Genomic DNA, 20161 nt, shown 5'->3' with positions numbered 1-20161 from the left:
CAGCTTTACTTAAAAGAATCAGGAAGTGAAATATTAAGTTGCTTTTGTCTCTTTTATAATTCAACTATCTTATTTAAACTTGAATACAAGAAAATGCGAAAACGTTCACTCACCAGGAATTTTTTACGAACAAGGCAAAAAACAACAAAATTCACAGAAGTATTGATCAATTTTGAACCGCATGTATTTCAAAATATGATAAACAGACTTAACTATCTCAGTATAATTGCATCATCTGTACGATATGAAATTATTTGCTTGAATATGACATTAATTTTTGTCAAACAACAACAGCCTCGATATTTATAATTTTTTTTACACAAAACGCACGTAAATATGCGGAGATCGAACTCAGAATTCTAGGAAGGCAAGTAATCAACATCACTCCAAACCTCCAGCTTGTGGGCTACTCTTTACCGTCATAAAATGGGATTGATTGTAACTTATAACACCCCCCTCTCTCTGCTGAAAGGGCGAGATATTCGGTGGCGTGATGAACTTACGTATCGAATTCGTTAACCACTAGACCGTGGCAGACCACAAAAAAGAAATGTGTATATGACTGCGTGTTTTTAGTGGAAAGTGAATATTTATGGTCTGGTCATCGTGAGCAACAGAACGCAGGATTTTATATCGTTAAAGTCTGTAAACTCACTGCCAATTCACCAGAGGACGCTTTACGGGCCCTCAAACTTAATGCTGAGGAGTAAAATCGGTTTAGTGTCAAATTACCCTCGCATCCAGAATGTTTGAAAATGCACAAAATATACAAGAAGCAGACAAACAAATACACAAACCATAAGACATGCAAACAATACAGATGTAATCATATCCTTTATTCATTTATTTGGGAATTTTATTTGTTCCAAATATTCGAAATTCTTTCTTAATTTTTTATTTCCTCATTTGTTTTTAGTGTTCATGATAGGATAGCTAAAAAATTGGGAATTTATAAACATGCAAATACAGATCGTAACATAAAGTAAGGAAACAAGGCTGTAGATACTGTAGGCATTATTTGCTAATCCTTATTTTGACTCTATTCTCTCTTACATAGAATTACATTTGTTGGAATCAGAATAAAGATTTGTAGTTTAAGTACATAATGTTTGCCGTATCTTCATCTTTGTTTCCTTACCTTTTTTTTTCATGATCTCTAGATCCCTATATGCAAGTTTCCAAATTCCCTGTGTTTTATTTATCTTTATCTTCTTTGCTGGTTTTTAAGGATTACTTAATACGGTAGCTAACTTTATACATTGTAACGATAATAAACATAGCTAGTAACTAGCTTATACTGTACATGATGATTTACTGTAGCTATTGACTATTTGATCGCATTAGTTCGAGATATAAAGTGTCATGTTGCATTTGAGCTGGAGATTTGTTTGAGAATATAGTGATCATTTATAGCTTCTGTGTAACTAAATTCTCTATAAGTAATATATAGCAATCGGCAAATATTTGCTTAGACTAAGACACAACCACCGTTGTATAAAACTTTACCAGTAGAAAGGCAGCCTTTTCAAATACAACATATGCATCTAAAACATTGCTATAAATAAATCTTAGTGCCTTTTAAAGTAATTATTTTATGAATGTGTATAATAAAATTTAATATTATGTGTATTGGTTTCTTTTGTTACTTCTTCACTTCATACGTAATATAGGGTCTCTAAAGACACCAAAGCACTGAGGATCTACATGTTTATCCATTATTGACTGTTAGTTTTGTTCTTAATAGTTTTTAAAGGAAAACGAGGTTTGTGTAAAAAATCTAACTTCAAGGGCTAACGTGTTCAGCTAGTGTAAAATATAAAAGAAATTTATCGACTTTTTAATACCCCTACGACCTTCTCACTACGGAATTTAGTATTCTACAAAATGTTTGTGTACAGTATACCAAACCATGTTTGTTGTAAGCTGGCAAGAGAATAATAATATGAATTACAAACTGGCCGTATTAATAGGACTTTATTTTCCTTGTAAGCCTACTATGCGTAATTATTTGTGCATTTTGTATATGAGTACAGTTTTAGTAGTCAATAGTAAAGATTTTAAAGTGCTGTTTGAACTGAATCTTTACTGTTAGAATACATTTTTGCCCAAACATTCTACTAGGGCTTTGTATAATTCCTTGGGATCCTTATTATGAACCATTATAGTGGTTTTTGTTATTTCTTTTCCGTTCTATAGTCATCCCTCCTGTGCTCTTAATGTCCACAATTCTTTCTTAGTTTCTTGAACAGTACTACCTCAGGTGATATTAGTTTTTGTAATTTTTAGTTAAATTTGTTGAATTTTACACGCCGCTCGTCATGGGTATAGGAATGCACGGTTTGTCATCATGTGTTACGGTCTTAGACTGAACTCATTAATGTTACACACACATGTAACCTCTGGGTTAAATACCTTAATTACGTCTTGAAACATAAAGTATTACTAGTTTCATGTTGACTTAAGACTTTCAAATAAAATCAATCTAATCAGTGTATTCTTTTAAGATGCAGCATGAATTTCAGCTCAGTGCTAGAAGTAGGAAAACTTTATCTAGATAACTTTTCGAAATATCATTGGAATTTCTATAATATTGATTTGGTTTCACGAAGAATAAATTCTCATGTAATGAAGAGGTTTATCGACAGATTACAGGAGTTAAAATAGCATGTCACGCGGGATTTATACGATTTGTTGAAACAAAAATTGAGCTGTAGCTCGAAACCAACCGGACCATGAAAAAGAATGTTTAACATACAAGTCTCTGTGCTGTAATATCTCGTGAATTAAATGAAGAATTTGGTATTTATCTGCAGTTAAAGCGAAACAAAGAACTAGGTTTCTTGGTATATGTCTCGAAGATTGAAATAGTTATGGTTTTGCATGTTGGTCCAGTCAAATTATTTATATTATTTGGCAAATCTATAATAATTTTCTACAGAAATGTATCTTATACATCCCCTCAAATATTCTTTAAAATTTTTGTTGATATTGAAACGAAAAAAGCCAATTGCTTGAACAGAACATGTATATATAATTATTTGAAACAACAAAGCAAGAAGAAAACAACTAGTTACCTGCGGAAAGGAAGGCAAACAAACAAAGCAAGAAACCAATAAAAATATTATGTATTCTAGGAGGGCGCGCAAAGAGGCAATTTAAATGAAACAAAAACAAAATACAGCTTAGTAATCAAAGCGTTCTACTGGATTTTAGGGAAGGGAAAAGACAAATGGTAAGCACAAAAAGTGTTTTCGATTCTTTTGAGATTGTTCTTGTAAATGTTTATATGACACGTGTCAAATATGTAATGAAAAAGTATGTTTTTTTACTTCCTAAATGTATTTTCTTAAATAAAAAACAAATAAACTAAAAAGGAGCATACTGTAAGAAATAGATATGAAATGGCTAGTTTAACGACTACCACACAGCTGGGCTAACTTGGCATCTCCACCTTCGTAGATAAAAACATGATAAGGTATTGCGTACGAGTAATTCAACAAGATTTTTCGAAAGAGTGCTAAGTTTTATGTTGAAATATTTTTCTTTACTCCATTTAATCATGGGCCCGGCATGGCCAAGCGCGTAAGGCGCGTGACTCGTAATCCGAGGGTTGCGGGTTCGCGCCCGCGACGCACCAAACATGGTCGACCTCCCATCCTTGGGGGCGTTATAATGTTACGGTCAATCCCACTTTTCGTTGGTAAAAGAGTAGCCCAAAGGTTGGCGGTAAATGGTGATGACTAGCTGCCTTCCCTCTAGTCTTACACTGCTAAATTAGGGACGGCTAGCACAGATAGCCCTCGAGTAGCTTTGTGCGAAATTCCAAACAAACAAACCATTTAATCATCTCTCTCTAGATATAGGCTCATTCTTTACCTTTGAGGTCGAGAAAGTAGCTGATTCGTGAACACTACAAATGTAGACCTTAGCGTCATAAATTTTTTCTTCTTTTTTTAATATAAAGTAATTTGACATCAGTAGCACGAAGTAGCGAAGTACGAAAACGAGCTAAGCCTTGATTAAACGAAAGATCTTTTACTAGTTTGGTGTTTTCTAAAGATTGAGTTTAAAAAAAAAGATTTAATTTAGTTTCGAGCTGTTTTGAAAGCTGTAATCATTTTTTCTGAAACTTCAAAACCATTCAAAGTGAACTTTAAAAAATTAATAAAAAACCCAAAACCTTAGGTCTTTATCATAAGTTTGCCATAAGGGCATGGAAGTTCAATTGATTCATCAAATAGATAAATTCATGGAAAATTTAATAAGAAAAAAACTCAAAATCAGAAATATAACAAAGTTTAATACAGTTTTAGTTTATAAAAGATTTGATATTCGAAGTCCATATTAACTAGAAATACGAGCGTAACCACCAACTGGAAAACTGAAAACTCAAGAGATTTAGAAATTTCAACTTAATGATTTTCTAACGAAACACAACATAACGACGAGATACTTGTAACGAAACTTTAGAAATGAGAAATTTAATAAGCATACGCAAACATAAATCTATAAATATTTCAATATATTTTTAGTTTCGAAATATTTTATGAGTGCACATGAAACGTTTTTCCCGCTTAAGTTAAGGTTGTTTATGAAAATATATTTTCCGCTGAAATATAATTACATTACTAGCGAGTTTGAAACATAGGCCTAATTTTTCCAGTTGACGAAAAAATAATAAAATAAAATAAAGATTAAAAATTACCAGTTTCTAGTTGTTGTTGTTTTTTTTCCATTTGATAAAGAAAATGATTTAAGCCTAATAAGACCCATCGCCAGTGATTTAGAAACACTGGCCTAGTTTTGAAGTTGAGTACAATTTGGCTTATAACTAGTAATAAAGAAACAGATCCTAGTTTGTTTTTTCTAGTTGAAGACAATTTGGTCTAAGCCTGATAAGAGCGCCAGTTATTTATAAACACGAGCCTATTTTTTGAAGTTGAATACTATGTGGCCTACAACTAATAAAGCGCTAGTAAGGAAGAAATATACCCTAAATTGTTTTATTAACACAATTTGATATAAGTCTAATGAGAACGACAGTGTATTAGAAACATGAGCTTAATTTTTATAATTGAAGACAAAATAGCTTGTGCCTGAAACAAACATTGATGCACATTAAACTTCTGTAGTAATATCATCCTGACATAAGTAATGGGCTAAGAATATACATTCTCAGTTGCTTTCCTGAGATACTTCAGGTGTTTTATATTAATTTTTAGAATTCTTTGTTCTTCTTTCATGACATATTTTATCATCGCACTTGACAGCTGGAATAGAGTCTATTATAAACCTATCAAATGGCACTCGGAGAGTTTATCACTCTAGGAAAGAACTCACACAGCTTAATCTATGCTCTGAACACTGCAAGACATTTGGCAGGAGAAGTGAATATTTGAATACGAAGACATTAATCATAAATGTCAAAATGAGTGGTGCAAACTTGACTTTTATTCAACTTTCGTTGAGTAGACGTTTATTAACTTAGCCTAATAAGTTTCTGTGTCTCTTTTTTGTTGCGATGACTTCATCACATACTATGCGATAAGTTATACGTGCAAGCATCCAAAAGTTAACTTAATTTGAAACAGAAACTTTGATTTACTTTGATTTCAGTCTGCTCATGAGAGGTTTCTAATCATCATAAAAGAAATGTTGTAATGAAACACAAGTCGTGGGTCCGACAAGAAGAAATACTCATGAAAGACATCGGTACACGGAGGACCACCAGCGCATGATGGTCCAATACTCACTTCACTCTCCCCCTCTAAATTTTGATAAGTTTATAATATCCCCACTTTCAATTATGTGTTTCTTCCAAGTAGTGGCTCACTCTAAACAGATAATTATTCAAAAATGATTTTGACACCTGGAGGTAAAGGAACGAAAATGGAATATAATAAAATCAATGTAAAATATAATAATGAAAGTTCGTCATTAAACTTTTTCTTTTCGCATTCATTTTACTTTTTTTTTCTTGACTTCTATTACACCAAAGTATGCCCAAACTGCCACTCTAATTGTAAAACTTTTTCGGGGAGCATGAAATCGACTATTCTAGTTGCTATCTGATTTCAGAAGGCGCAATTCTGATAAATTTGATTCACTTAAAACGTTGTCACCAGGGGCGTAGACTTTTTACACCCGATGGGAAGGATGATTTTTGCAACCACTTATGTGGACTGTTCAATTTGCAAATTGGTAATCTCTGATTATGTGAACCTGAAAGCTGTAAACATACAGTCACAGAGTAATCTTGTTGCCACGATACTTGCATGTATACTTAGGCCTACTGACTGATATTTACGAACTATCGCTTAGATCGAAAAGCTTAGAAGCACGCCTATATTAAAGATGTACATTTCGGCTACTGAAAAAGCCTACATCTAGGCCTAATTATGTAATTCGATTGGTAAGAACACGAGAATTACAAGAACAAACACATAATTTGTATGCCTTTGATGCAATAAAACAATTCAACAGACCAAACTGTAGGGGGGATGATTGTATGCACCATACCCCCACCTAAAATGAAGAGAGGATGTATACCCCCATCCCTCCAAGATTTACGCCCCTGGTTGTCACCAATATATTTTGCTTCCAATGTCTATGTTTATTTTACTGCTGAAACCTCATAATTGTGGTAATTATGTAGTAATACTAGTACACATAGAATAGTTATTAAATATGTTTTTCTATGTTCCTAATTCATGGTTATGTGAATTCAATTACTATTTAAGCGCAGAAGCCACACACAGAAATAATCCAACCTAGTCAATTCAACTTCTTTTCGATAGTCGTATCACAGTTCCTGTGAACCACAATCTATCGGTAGTAGAAACTGTTTTACAAATACTTCTTCAGACGTATCCCTTACATTCGTTTGCAAGAAATAAACATGCACAGTTTTTAGTCATCTGTACTTTTCCTTGTTTATTTTTTAGCGAAAATTACACAATTGGCTATCTGCGATCTGTTCACCGAGGTATTCGAACCCCAATTTTATCATTGTAGACTTTCTATGTTTCAATACATTTTAAACTCATGAGATGTGATAGTAATACGAAAAGAAATAATAAATTTTAAATTGTATTCCCCACTTATAAAACTAACATTCGTGGTTTGATTCCATGTGATAGAAAGTGTGCAGGTAGCCTATAGTGTGGTTTTGTGTTAAAACAAATAATATTCTGAATTGTTGTTCTGAGCACAAAGCCACAGTTCCGTAGTGCTTTACAGAGTCATTAGATGGCAGGACATTCAGACGACCCTTGCCGGATAAATCTGTAATAGATAGCGAAGGTAGCATTATAAAGTTCGCAAACTTACCGTTGACCCACAGGTGAAACAGATTCCTCAAAGGCAGGAGTTCTCAAACACGCTCCCCCCCCCATCAAGAATATTCTACACTCTAATTAAGACATGCTACCCAGCGAGTCTGTAAATACATTAATTAACAGTATTGTATCATTTGTTGATCAACTACGACCGCTCGACACTTTCCTGTGCGACTTAATACATACTTAAGGGCATTATTTACATATTTTTTCTCAGCCTGATGAATCCAAAGAAGATTACATTTTCTTTAATTTACTCGATACTGTAGCCTAGTTTGCAGAAAAAAAATAATGCTAACGTATAAACATGTCAGAAAAACATTACTATACTAAAGAGCAAAACAAAGACTGCAAAAGCTTAAAACTCATTAATTACTAAAATTTCTAACTCTCCTAAAACGTAAAGAAAAACATATTTCTATAGCAGTACGCATCGTTTTAATATGTCTTTATCATCTCTAAAATAGAGGTTTGACCATACAGAAATTGCTATTTTTTGGAGGAAATTTAGCACAAGGGAAAATTTGTTAGAAATATGTAGTACAAACATATGCATAAACTTAAGTTCATTTTTTCTTTTGAAAATCCTAATGAAATTCCCAACGTGTTGAATTGGTGTTGTCAAAAAGTGTTTCCAAAGCAAGGCTACTTTCGCTCGGGTTTGGTTTGTTTTTGAATTTCGCGCAAAGCTACACGAGGGCTATCTGCGATAGCCGTCCCTCATTTAGCAGTGTAAGACTAGAGGGAAGGCAGTAGCTAGTCATCACCACCCATAGCCAACTCTTGGGCTACTTACTCTTTTACCAACGAATAGTGGGATTGAGTGTCACATTATAATGCCCCTACGGATGAAAAGGCGAGGATGTTTGGTGTGATGGAGATTCGAACCCACTTTCGCTCGGGATCATTCCATTTTGATCTAAAGTTACGCTGTAAGACCAGAGTTTTACACATCCATGACTTCTAGGACATTTTACACATTTAGTAAAAACTATAACGAACGTTGGTTTAGGTTTGTCAAATAATTAGAACGAGAAAAACAAACTATCTTTTTCTTGCTATTCCTTCTGCTTCTCAGTTGGAACTAATGTTTTTGGACGATCTTTTTCTTTATGAGTGCTTTAACCTCATCACCAAAAATATCTGTAATTCATATAAACATATATAATTAAAGGTGTACTAAGTTAAAGTAATTGCACAATAATTGATTTATTAAATACGGGAATCAGCCCTGCAAAAAAGAAAACTACATTCTTCTATGTTTTCTTTCCTTATGGTTGTGGAATTATTTAAATATTGTACTTCTTTTAATTGTAAATATATATGTTTATATACACTGCTGGTCAAATCGTAAGGCCAATGAACATAAAGAAAAACACACACTTTGCGTTTTTATACTCAATCATTTATTTGAGTCGAGCTTCGAAAAATGAAAATAAGAAAATGGAAAATAAGAATAAAAAAACTTTTCTAGCATTTAATAGGGAAAATGTAAACACTATGAAATTAGCCTAAATACTAGCAGGTCAAAAGTTCAAGATCATACCAAAAAAAAAGTTCTAAACAGGGTAGAAAATGCCCAACAAGAGATCTCATTAGTGAGTTGCATGGTTGTCTTTGCGAATAACTGCAAACTTTCGCTTTGGCATGGTCGGCATAAGCGCTTGCAGAAGGCTGGCTGGAATGTTATTTCAAGTGGTGAAGATGGCTTCACGAAGATTATGCACTGTTTGTAATTGACGTCCATTTCTATAGACTTCCCTTGCCATCCACCCCCAAACATTTTCAATGGGGATTAGTTCGGGCGAACACGCTGGATGGTCCAAAAGAACCACATTATTCGCCATGAAAAAGTCCTTTGTTCTGCAGACATTGTGGATTGCAGCGTTGTTCTTCTGAAAAATCCAGTCATTTCCACACAAGCGAGGGCCTTCAATCAGTAAGGATGCTCTCTCCAACATGCAAATGTAGCCAGCTGCTGTTTGACGCTCCTGTATAACCGGAAGCTCCATTGTTCCATGGAAAGAGAAAGCACTCCAGATCATGATGGAACCTCCTCCACTGTGTCGTGTAGAAAATGTCTTCGGTGGGATATCCTTATTGTGCAGTAACGTTGGAAGCTATCTGCACCATCTAGGTTAATTTGTTTCTCATGAGAGAACAAAATCTTCGTCCACTTTTCTACGTCCCATGTTTGGTGCTTCTCAACAAAATTTAACCGAGCTGTTTCGTGGTGTGGAAGGAGGCGTGGCCTTTGAAGACGTTTACGGTTTTTAAAGCCTTTCTCTCGTAGATGTCGTCTTATTGTTCTTGAGCTGCATTCGGCGTTCGTAAGGGCCAAGATCTGGTTCGACGATCGGCTGGTGTCTTGCCGGGCAACCCGTTAAATCCTCCTGCTCAACGCCGGCGAAATTTTCTTGGGCCGACCACTTGAAATTCTCGTTCCGTATCCCTCAAGGACTTTCAAAGAAAGTTGCAACAGTAGTTTTATTACGCCCAATCTCACCAGTGATGGCACGTTGAGAGAGACCTTGCTTTTGCAGCTCGAAAATTCTGCCACGTTCAAACTCTGTCAACTTTTTAGCCTTTGCCATGTTTTTACCCAATGTAACACAGGAGATGTTGACAACGCTAATGCTTGAACACAAATGACTAAATTTTCGTTACGTGTTTACCGATTAACGCTTCGTTTCAGTATGGTCTTAAACTTTTGATCAGCTAGTATTTAGGCTAATTTCATAGTGTTCGCATTTTCCCTATTAAATGCTAGAAAAGTTTTTTTATTTTCCATTTTCGTATTTTCATTTTTCGAAGCTTTCTCAAATAAGTGGTTGAGTTTTGTTTGTTTGTTTTTTTGGAATTTCGCACAAAGCTACTCGAGGGCTATCTGTGCTAGCCGTCCCTAATTTAGCAGTGTAAGACTAGAGGGAAGGCAGCTAGTCATCACCACCCACCGCCAACTCTTGGGCTACTCTTTTACCAACGAATAGTGGGATTGACCATCACATTATACACCCCCACGGCTGTGGGGCGAGCATGTTTAGTGCGACCCTCGGATTACGAGTCGCACGCCTTACGCGCTTGGCCATGCCAGGCCAAGTGGTTGAGTCTAACAACGCAAAATGTATATTTTTTCTTTATGTTCATTGGCCTTAAGATTTTGGCCAGCAACGCATGTGTGTGTGTGTTTTCTTATAGTAAAGCCACATTAGGCTATCTGCTGAGGCCAGTGAGGAGAAGCAAACCTCTGATTTTAGGGTTGTAAATACATAGACATACCACTGTACTAGCGGGAGGCATATATATATATATATGTGTGTATGTGCATAAGACTCGGGTAAACATTACTTTTGAACATTCATGTACATTAACTAATCAAGTACTAAAAACAGGTCTTGTATAAATAAATTATTTTGTTAGAGTCAATAGAATTTCACAAAAAATCTTGAAAGAAAGGAAGTTAGAAATTTTTTTTAAAAATGAAACTTTCTCTGCAAGATGTGGCGAGCATATGTAGTGTTAGAAATCTCGAATACCATATTACCATTGAAAGACAATTTTAATTATATTTATTGTTTTCTGGATATTGTTATGACGAAAAAGTCACTAATTTCTGTACAATCGACTCCCGATTTTTGGAATAAGCATATTTAAAACAATATAAAACACACCCACACAACAATATTAAACACAAGCTCTAACTTATTAATTCAAACTATCGTATTGATTTAATTCCTACTGCTTAAAATCGCCAAAATCTTATCATGAAACAATATTGTAACGTACTGGTAATATTCTTTATTTATTTGTGTAGCATATAATACAGGTATTTAACCGTATCGTATACGATTTTTATACTTATATATAGTTACATAGTGCTCTATAGTATCAATAGATGGCAGGAAAATCAAACGCCCTCTATCGGATAAATTTGTAATACATAACGAAGGTAGCGTGTGTTGGTTGGTTTATCAAGGTGGATGGATCGGTGGGTCAGAAAGCTCGAAATACACTGACTCAATAACGGTCATGTGTTTAAAGTTAAGAAACCTACCATTCTAATGAAACATCCGCCAACAAAGTGGATTACAGAAAATGTTGTCTTATAATGTATAAAGGTAAGGTTTTCGATTTAAAAATTTTAGAAATATTTCACTATAACCCAGGTGTGAGGATAGTAAACGAACTTATAAATGTGAAACCAGAGAGAGAAATGAACCGCCAGGAAGTTATCTAGTTTATATTAAGGAATAGGAAGGCAAACAGCAAATATCGACGTGCCTTCAGAAACAGACGCAGAAATACAGCTTGTGATTAGTGTATTAAGTATAATATTTATTGCCATATAACGTTAAAATAATATGTAGGATATTATACATGATGAGTGGGTTTGAAACAATCAATATGTACTTGGAACTTGATTAACCGCTTAGCAATGCAAATTACAGCACACGAAACAATTTAAAGCACTAGTTCAGTTACTGTTAAAGGGGGGTCTTGTACAACGCAGATTAAATAATTAATTACTCTAAACCCAATTTAGCTTTCTTGGCTATATAAAAATATAGTTCTATGGAAAAAAAATCGGAGTATTTGACATTTTATTTGATGCGATAGAGAAAAATAACTCCACTTTTGTTGGCAATAACAAATCAAACAATATTTACTTTAAACAAAAAGCGGCTTTAGTTTAGTCTCACGCACTTTTTACCAATTCATTTATTAATTATGAGGACCCACAACTACAAGCAAAGGAGAGTATGTTATAATGTGTTAGTTGTACTACATTTTCAACATCTAGTGCCGACGGAAATTTTCAGCCAGTAGTTGGACCAATCAAATTAGCTGGAAAATGATAAGATTATTCACAACTTTTGATTGATATACAGAAAGAAAAAACAAACTTCGGGTTAGGCATGCGAAGAGTTTACATCGTCGTCTGCTAACCTTTCTTAACCCCAGAATTTTACTCAAGGGTTGAAGAAAGCTCACGCATTTTGTAGCTCACTTTGGACAGGTGGTGAAGCTAAGGTGAACAAAGCTGAAAATGAAAGTGAGGTTGTGATTATTTTATAGTTCAGAGTGGGAGACGGGATGGGAGAATATTTGTTTTAAAGCAAAGCCACGCTGAGTCAAACCGAACACCGGATTATTGCGTCATAAGTCCGTAGACTTGCCGCTGTCGAAACGGGAGACGTTAAGATGGTAGTAAAGCAATCATGATATATATATATTAACAGTGTGCGGCCAAAGTGGAAAGCGAGTTTAATAATGTACAAACTACAGATAAAAATGTGGGCGAAATGGAGAAAGTATGCATTATTTTTTGTCTCTGTTTCTCTAATTGTTTCTATTACGTTAACCACTAAGTTAAACTGGTTATCATAAAACATCTATGTATAACTTAGAGTTGTTTTTCTGTTTGCATTTTTAATTTTAATTCTTTAGTGAGTGAATTTAGATATTCCTTTTCAAACTTTTTGCTCATTTAAATAGAAGGATGAAGCGGTAATCTGTTCAGTTCTTTTAAATATCCATTTGTACTGATACCATTAACTTGATACATTATTTTTACGTTATAGATGCTGTTGTAGAAAGTTTCTTCAAAGTATTTCCTTTTTTAGGTTTCTTTCCATTTCAATTTTTACAATCAACACTAGGTGTTCATATTTTCTTTTCTTCAGAAACACTTGTCTCTTGAAATTACATTTTAGCTGCTAGCTATCCTTTCCTTGTTATCTTTTTATCTACAAACTGTGGTCGATGGTTTTTAAAGATCTTCCCATAATTTACCTCAAATTCAAAGAAGTTTGTTTTTCTTTAAAGTGTCATGAGGAGTGTTTAAAAAAACCAAGCCAACAATAACACAATAGTGAAATAACAATATTTCTTAAAAGCAATAATACAGCATTTAAAACAATGTTTTATAAAAACAGTAATAAGGTATTTAAATATTATACTTTTAGAAACAACAATAAAAACGGTGAAAGCTTGATACACAAGATATTCCAAAATAATTACATCCTTTTAATGCTTTGTTCCTCAACGAGAATAACGTTTGAGGTTATTTTTTCCAAGTGTTGTGTCTTTTGTAAGTGTTTAAATGAAATGCCTCATTCAAATGTTATTCATCTAACAAAAACTCATTAAGATGTAATGTTATTGTATGAAACAAGTAGTATGTGTTATCATGTATTGTATTTTTCTCATTGCCTAATTTATTATTCAGATGTTTCTATGTTGTGTGAAACAAGCAACGTGTTATTAGAACTGTACCTTTTCCATCAGTCAGCTTATGTTACGTTCAGACGTTGCACTAGGAAACAGCTAATATTGGGCTTATGTATTTACAAACAAGCAATTTTATGAGGCAGTGTACTTTCTTATCAGACAACTAATGCCATACTCAATATAACATTTCAGCTCAATTTTCTTTTCTTTTTCAGACCCCTCTTAAACAATTGATTTTTTTTTTTTTTTTACTTTCGAAAGACATTGAAATACGTTGTCTACATTAAAAGTGCTACAAGGTTTTAAAATCTCCGCCTTTCCACCTATAGCATCTCTTATAAAGATCAGCTATTTACACTTATTTTGAAGTACGACATTACTTTATAAATTTTCTCAGTGGCTGGATCTATATATAAATATTTTTGAACAATAGAATTGTGTATTTTTATTACCCTAAATATTCTTATGAAATATCGAGTATACTGTTTACTTGTTGACATTCAGAAAGTTCAAAGTGTTGTATTTGTTCACAATGTTTAGAAGAACTAACATACTTAGCGAAAAAGTAATTTTGGAAACTTTCAGGGTAAAGAGCAGAAAAAGGCGGATAATTTTCAAGATGAAAGTGTGGAACGTCCTAGGACTGCCATTTCTTCTGTCAGCTCTGTCTGATGGAATTGTGTCAAAAAGTGAAAAAATTCTAATTCCTCACGATGCTTATCCTGGTTATTCTGTCAAAAAGTACTCATTTAACGGACAAACCTTTGGAATACTGGACACCAACGCTCCGGAGAACTTTGTTGTTCTAAATAGCGGTGTCCTCATGTTAACATCGGATGTTTCTCATAGAGTAGGACATCCGATTCTCCTTGTCGTCAAGGAAGAGTATCCTAACGTCACAATAAAGGATAATCTTGTGATACACGTTAGATACAGGAACAATATCTTAAGGTTCGACAAAGCCTTATATTCAGGAAGCATATTCGAGAATCTTCCTCGTGGAGCTACGGTCCTTGGTATGGAAAACATAATCGCTTTCGGAGGAGTAACTAGTGACGTTACTTTTCACATCTTATCAGGAAATGATAACAATTCTTTCAAAATCACTCCATCTTCCCTCAACGGGACAACAGCTGCCGCTGTCGTGACTAATCACCCTTTGGATCGAGAACAGTTAGCCTCATACGAGTTAGTGTTGCGTGTAGTTGATGAATTCGAGGTCGATAGCGCTGAAGCTGTACTCCATGTTGATATACTGGATGTCAATGACAATGTACCAATTTTAGAAAAGGACTTCTACGATTTCCAAATACCAACGGAAACGGAACCATTTTCTTTAATTGGAAATGTCACTGCCATAGACAAAGATGGCGACCACCCTGTTTATCATTTCTGCACTCGTCATTCAAAGTTTATCATCGTACCTAAAAGTGGCCAGATTTTTCTGACCGGAATTCTTGAGCCAGAAACGTACCAGTTATGTATTCGAAGCCATGATAATCGTAGTCCTCGATTATACAGCCAAGACGTTTCCCTATTTGTCACGGCGTTCTCACCGGAACGAGTTTTTGAAAAAGAACCTTTATTTGATTTAATAGAATACGACACAAAGTCTTTGGTACGACCGAAAAGGTCTGTAAGACCAACAAAAAGCTATGAATACAAGGAAAGTGATGGAAGTATTATAGGACAAACTATGTTCCAACTAGGGAAAAGAGATCCCCAAGAGATATTCCAAGTCGAAAGTTCCAATCAATGGGTTCAAGTAGACAGATTGGGTGTCATCAGAGTGAAAGAGCCTTGGAATTATGAACAGCTTGGAAAGGAGAAGACTATTGACTTTTGGGTTTTCGTGTCTAGACCAGGTGTTCCAGGTAAGATTATATGTTCAGCATAAGATTTCGTTCGTTTTTAAGGTTATTTTTAAATATTAACTTTTATATAATTAGGCCTATTTTGGCGTATCTACAGTGTCAAGGTTTCATGTGAAAATTTAATTTACAAACAAAATTTTGAACACTATTGTTTTTGTACTATTTTTAACGAGTTTGTTATCTTTTTTAAACTTCTCTCATACGGAAAAGTTCATGTGTTCAGCAAGTCGAATGTTTGTGTAAGTAAGAAAGATTTCTGTAAATTACACAGCAGTATTAATATTAGTTGGCACCCTGCAGTAATGAATTAATTCAAAACGTAGAGCGTGTTCTTTCTTCTCCGTATAAAATAATTGCAAATATCAGTCGTCGAAATACGTAATGTACATCATTAAATATCTCAGAGAAGTGAAGACCGTTAATAAATGCTGACGTTTGAATAATCCAGGAAATCTGCCCAAATTAATGACTATTAACTAAAGTACTACGTGTTAATCAACAGAAGTGACAAGTTATTTGTCCAGCTGGCATAATGGACTATGCTCTGACTTCATTATCTTTAGAAATGGGTTTTGTAATGCCTATGTATATAACTTTTCTTTTTCTTCTATCATACATCTATAGCCGTTTCGTAATATATACATTTAGGTTCCATAACAACTGTTTAATCTCTTTTAAAGTGTGGTGTAGAAAACGGATTTATAGTCTTACGTACATGAATTTCACAGTTTCCTGACTTATAAATATAGATCTTACACAAAATCCACGTGAATCTCAGTCGTATGTAAATGTGATCAGATTTTCTAAACTCAGGAGTAAGGTATTTCGATTGCCTATAAATGTTGGAAAGTGACAAAGTGATTTATAGCAAATCGTATCCCATATCAAAATTTCACAAACAGAGCCTGAACATAAAGGTCCTGAAGACTGTCAAACATTGGAAAGAAAGAAGGTATTGTCAATTTGGATAATTTTGTAATAATGTGAGGAAAGAAGCATAGGTTTATTTTAGAATGTAAACCGACTTAGTGATTTATTGGAAACAGGCTTTTCGCTGATTTATATGCTTCTAAATGCTTTAAACTTTTTTCCTGTGTAGAACTAGTTGTATTCATTTATATGAATCATTAAAATATATTGTATTAAGACACAATCAATAGCGCCAGGAGACGTGGATGTTATAATAAATATCCTAGCACCAGGAACGTCCAGGTATTGTATCCCAACACCAGGGACGTATTATGATGTGACCAAGTTTAATTACGATGGTTGTACTGCACTAGCCACTGGTAGCATACCTTTACCTAACCCAAACTATTCCAAAAATAGAACAAATCACGAATTTAACCTTATAACAAATATAAAATATTTTTACGCAATAAGTATTTTTTTGTTTTTTTGCTATAAGTAGATTCCACGGAACATCAATGCACGTGCACACACATACACATGAAGTTAGCCAATTAAAACATCTTAATGGATAAATGTTAATAAACTATCAGGATAAAAAATTGTAAGCTGTTTTGTATGTTTACATATTTTACATGTGTGTAAAGTATTCATAACATTGTCGATATCTTACGTAAAATGTTCGGAAAATTCGTGTTTGTTCTTAATATTATAACAGATTCAATCTTTATTCATGGGTTCCGGCATGGCTAGGTAATTAAGGCATTCGCCTCGTAATTCGAGGGTCGCGGGTTCGAATCCCCGTCACACCAATCATGCTTGTCCTCTCAGCCGTGGGGGCGTTATAATGTGACGATCAATCCCACTATTATTTGGTAAAAGAGTAGCCCAAGAGTGGGTGGTGATGACTAACTGCCTTTCCTCTAGTCTTATACTGCTGAATTAGGGACGGCTAGCGCAGATAGCCCTCGTGTAGCTTTGCGCGAAATTCAAATCAAACTTTATTCATTGTTGCTAACACTACACTCCTGGTTACAAGTATTTTTTATGTATTACGTAATAACGTAAGTAATAACTTAGTAATTAGTAACTTAAATTAGTCTACTGTTAAAATAAATTATCAAGTACATCAATATATAATCATTAACACATTTTTTATTATATTTGTCCGAAAATAATATAGTTTTTAATGAGCTCCGCTGTCATGTAAAAGTATAATGCTAACAGTCTATAAAAATATTTTTTTAAAGTTCTGACGAAATAGAAAAGAAAATAATATAACAAGAGATTAACACATATTTTTCAGTGATTTATAACGCTAAGTATAAGTTATTGTCCAACGTAGGTTGCGCGAAAACTATACGGATGAAGCTCTAATAGGTATATATAAAACCCTAAAAAATAATACGTGACACTGTGGTAAACTACCTTTTTATCCTCAATAAATACCTTAGGTGTCTTATAGATACATTCATATCAGTCATACTGGTTAATGATATATTATCAAAACGTGATTCATTCCAGCCACTGGCCACGAGACATCCGCATTGAAAACGCTACCTGTTATTTGCTGAGTTAATCAAAAACAAAAAACAAAACACTGTTAGAATAAACATCGGTTTACAAGAAGTAATTTTAACTTTTTACTTGTAATTATTACTTCTGTTATGTGTTGGTAATATATTAGCTCGTATTAACATATATTGAAACTTTTAATCCGACTTTGTTTCTTCTTCCTTGGTTAGAGCCGTACGTAAGGTTAGAACCGAGAAAACTTTGTTCGTTCTTGTTTTTAAAATGGCGCAAAGCTGCGCGAGGGCTATCTGCGCTAACCATCTCTAATTTACCAGTTTAAGACTAAAGGGAAGGTAACTAGTCATCATCACCCATTACCGATTCTTAGGATACTCTTTTACCAACGAATAATGGGATTGACCGTACTTTTTAACGTTCCAATGGCTGATAGGGCGAGTGTGTTCGGTGTGAAGGGAATTCGAATTCGCGACCCTCAAATTACAAGTCGAGAGCCCTAACCATGCCGAGCTCTGAGACAGCTGAACATAGCAACTTACCCCATGCACTTTACTATCAACAAACAGATACTCAATAGACACATTAAAAGCGCGTATTTTTGTATGAAAATACGTATCAAAAGCGTTATAAAAACATTGTAATAAAGTGGTGTTTTACTAATTGAATATACAGTTTCTTAATTTACTGTGATCTCAGTTAATATAACAAACAATCCTTTGCTACATTGCCCCTGGAGAAAAAAAAATCTGGTATTATTACAAGTTACGTCCAGTTTTAAGAAGCATTAGAATCGTTTTTTTTTCAATAATACGACGATTTTATCGAACACTGTTCACACTTATTCAATATGAATATTAAATGTGCATATACGGATAGATATACATATAAAGCACGTGGATTACAACATTCCAAGAGTTTCGATCACTGACTAGATGAGGGTTCTCTTCAATATTCTTAGCGCTGAATTGCAACTGAAAATTGGAAAACGTGCTTCCTTTATTACACCTTCCAAGTTAATCATGTCAGCAAAGCACTAAGTTGAGGATTACACGCGTTCTATTGGGTTTTTTTATTGCCCTGTAGATGGTGTACTACTGTGTTTCAACCACCTAAATGGCGCCAAAACTTTCCCCAGGATTACCAAGTTCACATTTGGTTTGCTTTAACCACGCATATCATACTTTTAGCAAAAACATAAATATTTATATTGTAAAGCCGTTATGCAAAATGCTGGTAAAGATAGTGTAAGATTTGTTTAATATTTGCATGCATAACATAAGGCTATCTTTAATACCTAAACAGCGTTAAGAATTTTAATACTTGCATACATAGCATAGAGCCATTTTAAAAAACACCCACATACCACGGCCTGGCATGGCCAAGCGCGTAAGGCGTGCGACTCGTTATCCGAGGGTCGCGGGTTCGCGCCCGCGTCGCGCCAAACATGCCCGCCCTCCCAGCCGTGGGGGCGTTATAATGTGACGGTCAATCCCACTATTCGTTGGTACAAGAGTAGCCCAAGAGTTGGCGGTGGGTGGTGATGACTAGCTGCCTTCTCTCTAGTCTTACACTGCTAAATTAAGGACGGCTCGGTGCAGTGGGCTAACAACCTGCTCACTTAAATACTTGTTGAAGAATTTGCAAGCGATTGCGGCCCTATGTTCCTAGATGGAATATAATGGTGATACCTGACTAACTAACTCACTAACCCATATACCACACTACTATATTTTCATATGAGCACACACACACAAACACTTAGCATATAGCCATTTAAATAAGTATAGACATATAATAAACGTATTTTGATATGAATAAACATAAGTTGGATTTACTACATACATATAAACACACACACACACATATATACACTTATATCTATATTTATAGATTCTCTAAATAAAATAAGACTACAGTTTCACGTAAGTTAGCTTTTTTTTTATTTCTTTATTTTGTTTAAGAAACCAATGTGGTAAAACTGTTTATAAACAATGGTTTCATTCATTTTGCTTAAGGAACCGATGTGGTAAGAGTGTTTCTAAACAAAAATTTTATTCATTTTGCTTCATGAACTGGTGTGGTAAAAAGTATTTATGAACAATAGATTTATTCACTTTGTTTAAGGAACCGATGTGGTAAAACTGTTTATAAATAATAGTTTTATTTACTTTGTTTGAGGAATCAATATGGTAAACAGTTTATAAACAACAGTTTTATTCATTTTGTTTCATGAACTAATGTGGTAAAAACTATTTATGAACAATAGATTTATTCACT

The 20161-nt window shown here is 34.3% G+C and overlaps 1 protein-coding gene across 1 annotated transcript in view; it reads left to right on the top strand.

Moving 5' to 3' along the window:
* The first annotated feature begins 11319 nt into the window (after positions 1-11319).
* The window catches only part of LOC143237651 (neural-cadherin-like), a 436819-nt gene continuing 427977 nt past the window's right edge, over positions 11320-20161 (top strand). The window contains exons 1-2 of the mRNA XM_076477141.1: positions 11320-11455; positions 14154-15442. Of these exons, the coding sequence (XP_076333256.1) occupies positions 14188-15442 (1255 nt within the window). The 5' untranslated portion in view covers positions 11320-11455; positions 14154-14187. The remainder of the gene's footprint in view (positions 11456-14153; positions 15443-20161) is intronic.

Source organism: Tachypleus tridentatus, chromosome 13 (assembly GCF_004210375.1).
Source record: "Tachypleus tridentatus isolate NWPU-2018 chromosome 13, ASM421037v1, whole genome shotgun sequence".
Taxonomy (NCBI): domain Eukaryota; kingdom Metazoa; phylum Arthropoda; class Merostomata; order Xiphosura; family Limulidae; genus Tachypleus; species Tachypleus tridentatus.
The sequence above is the reverse complement of the archived record's forward strand: the minus strand, read 5'-3'. Positions and strand labels throughout refer to the sequence as shown.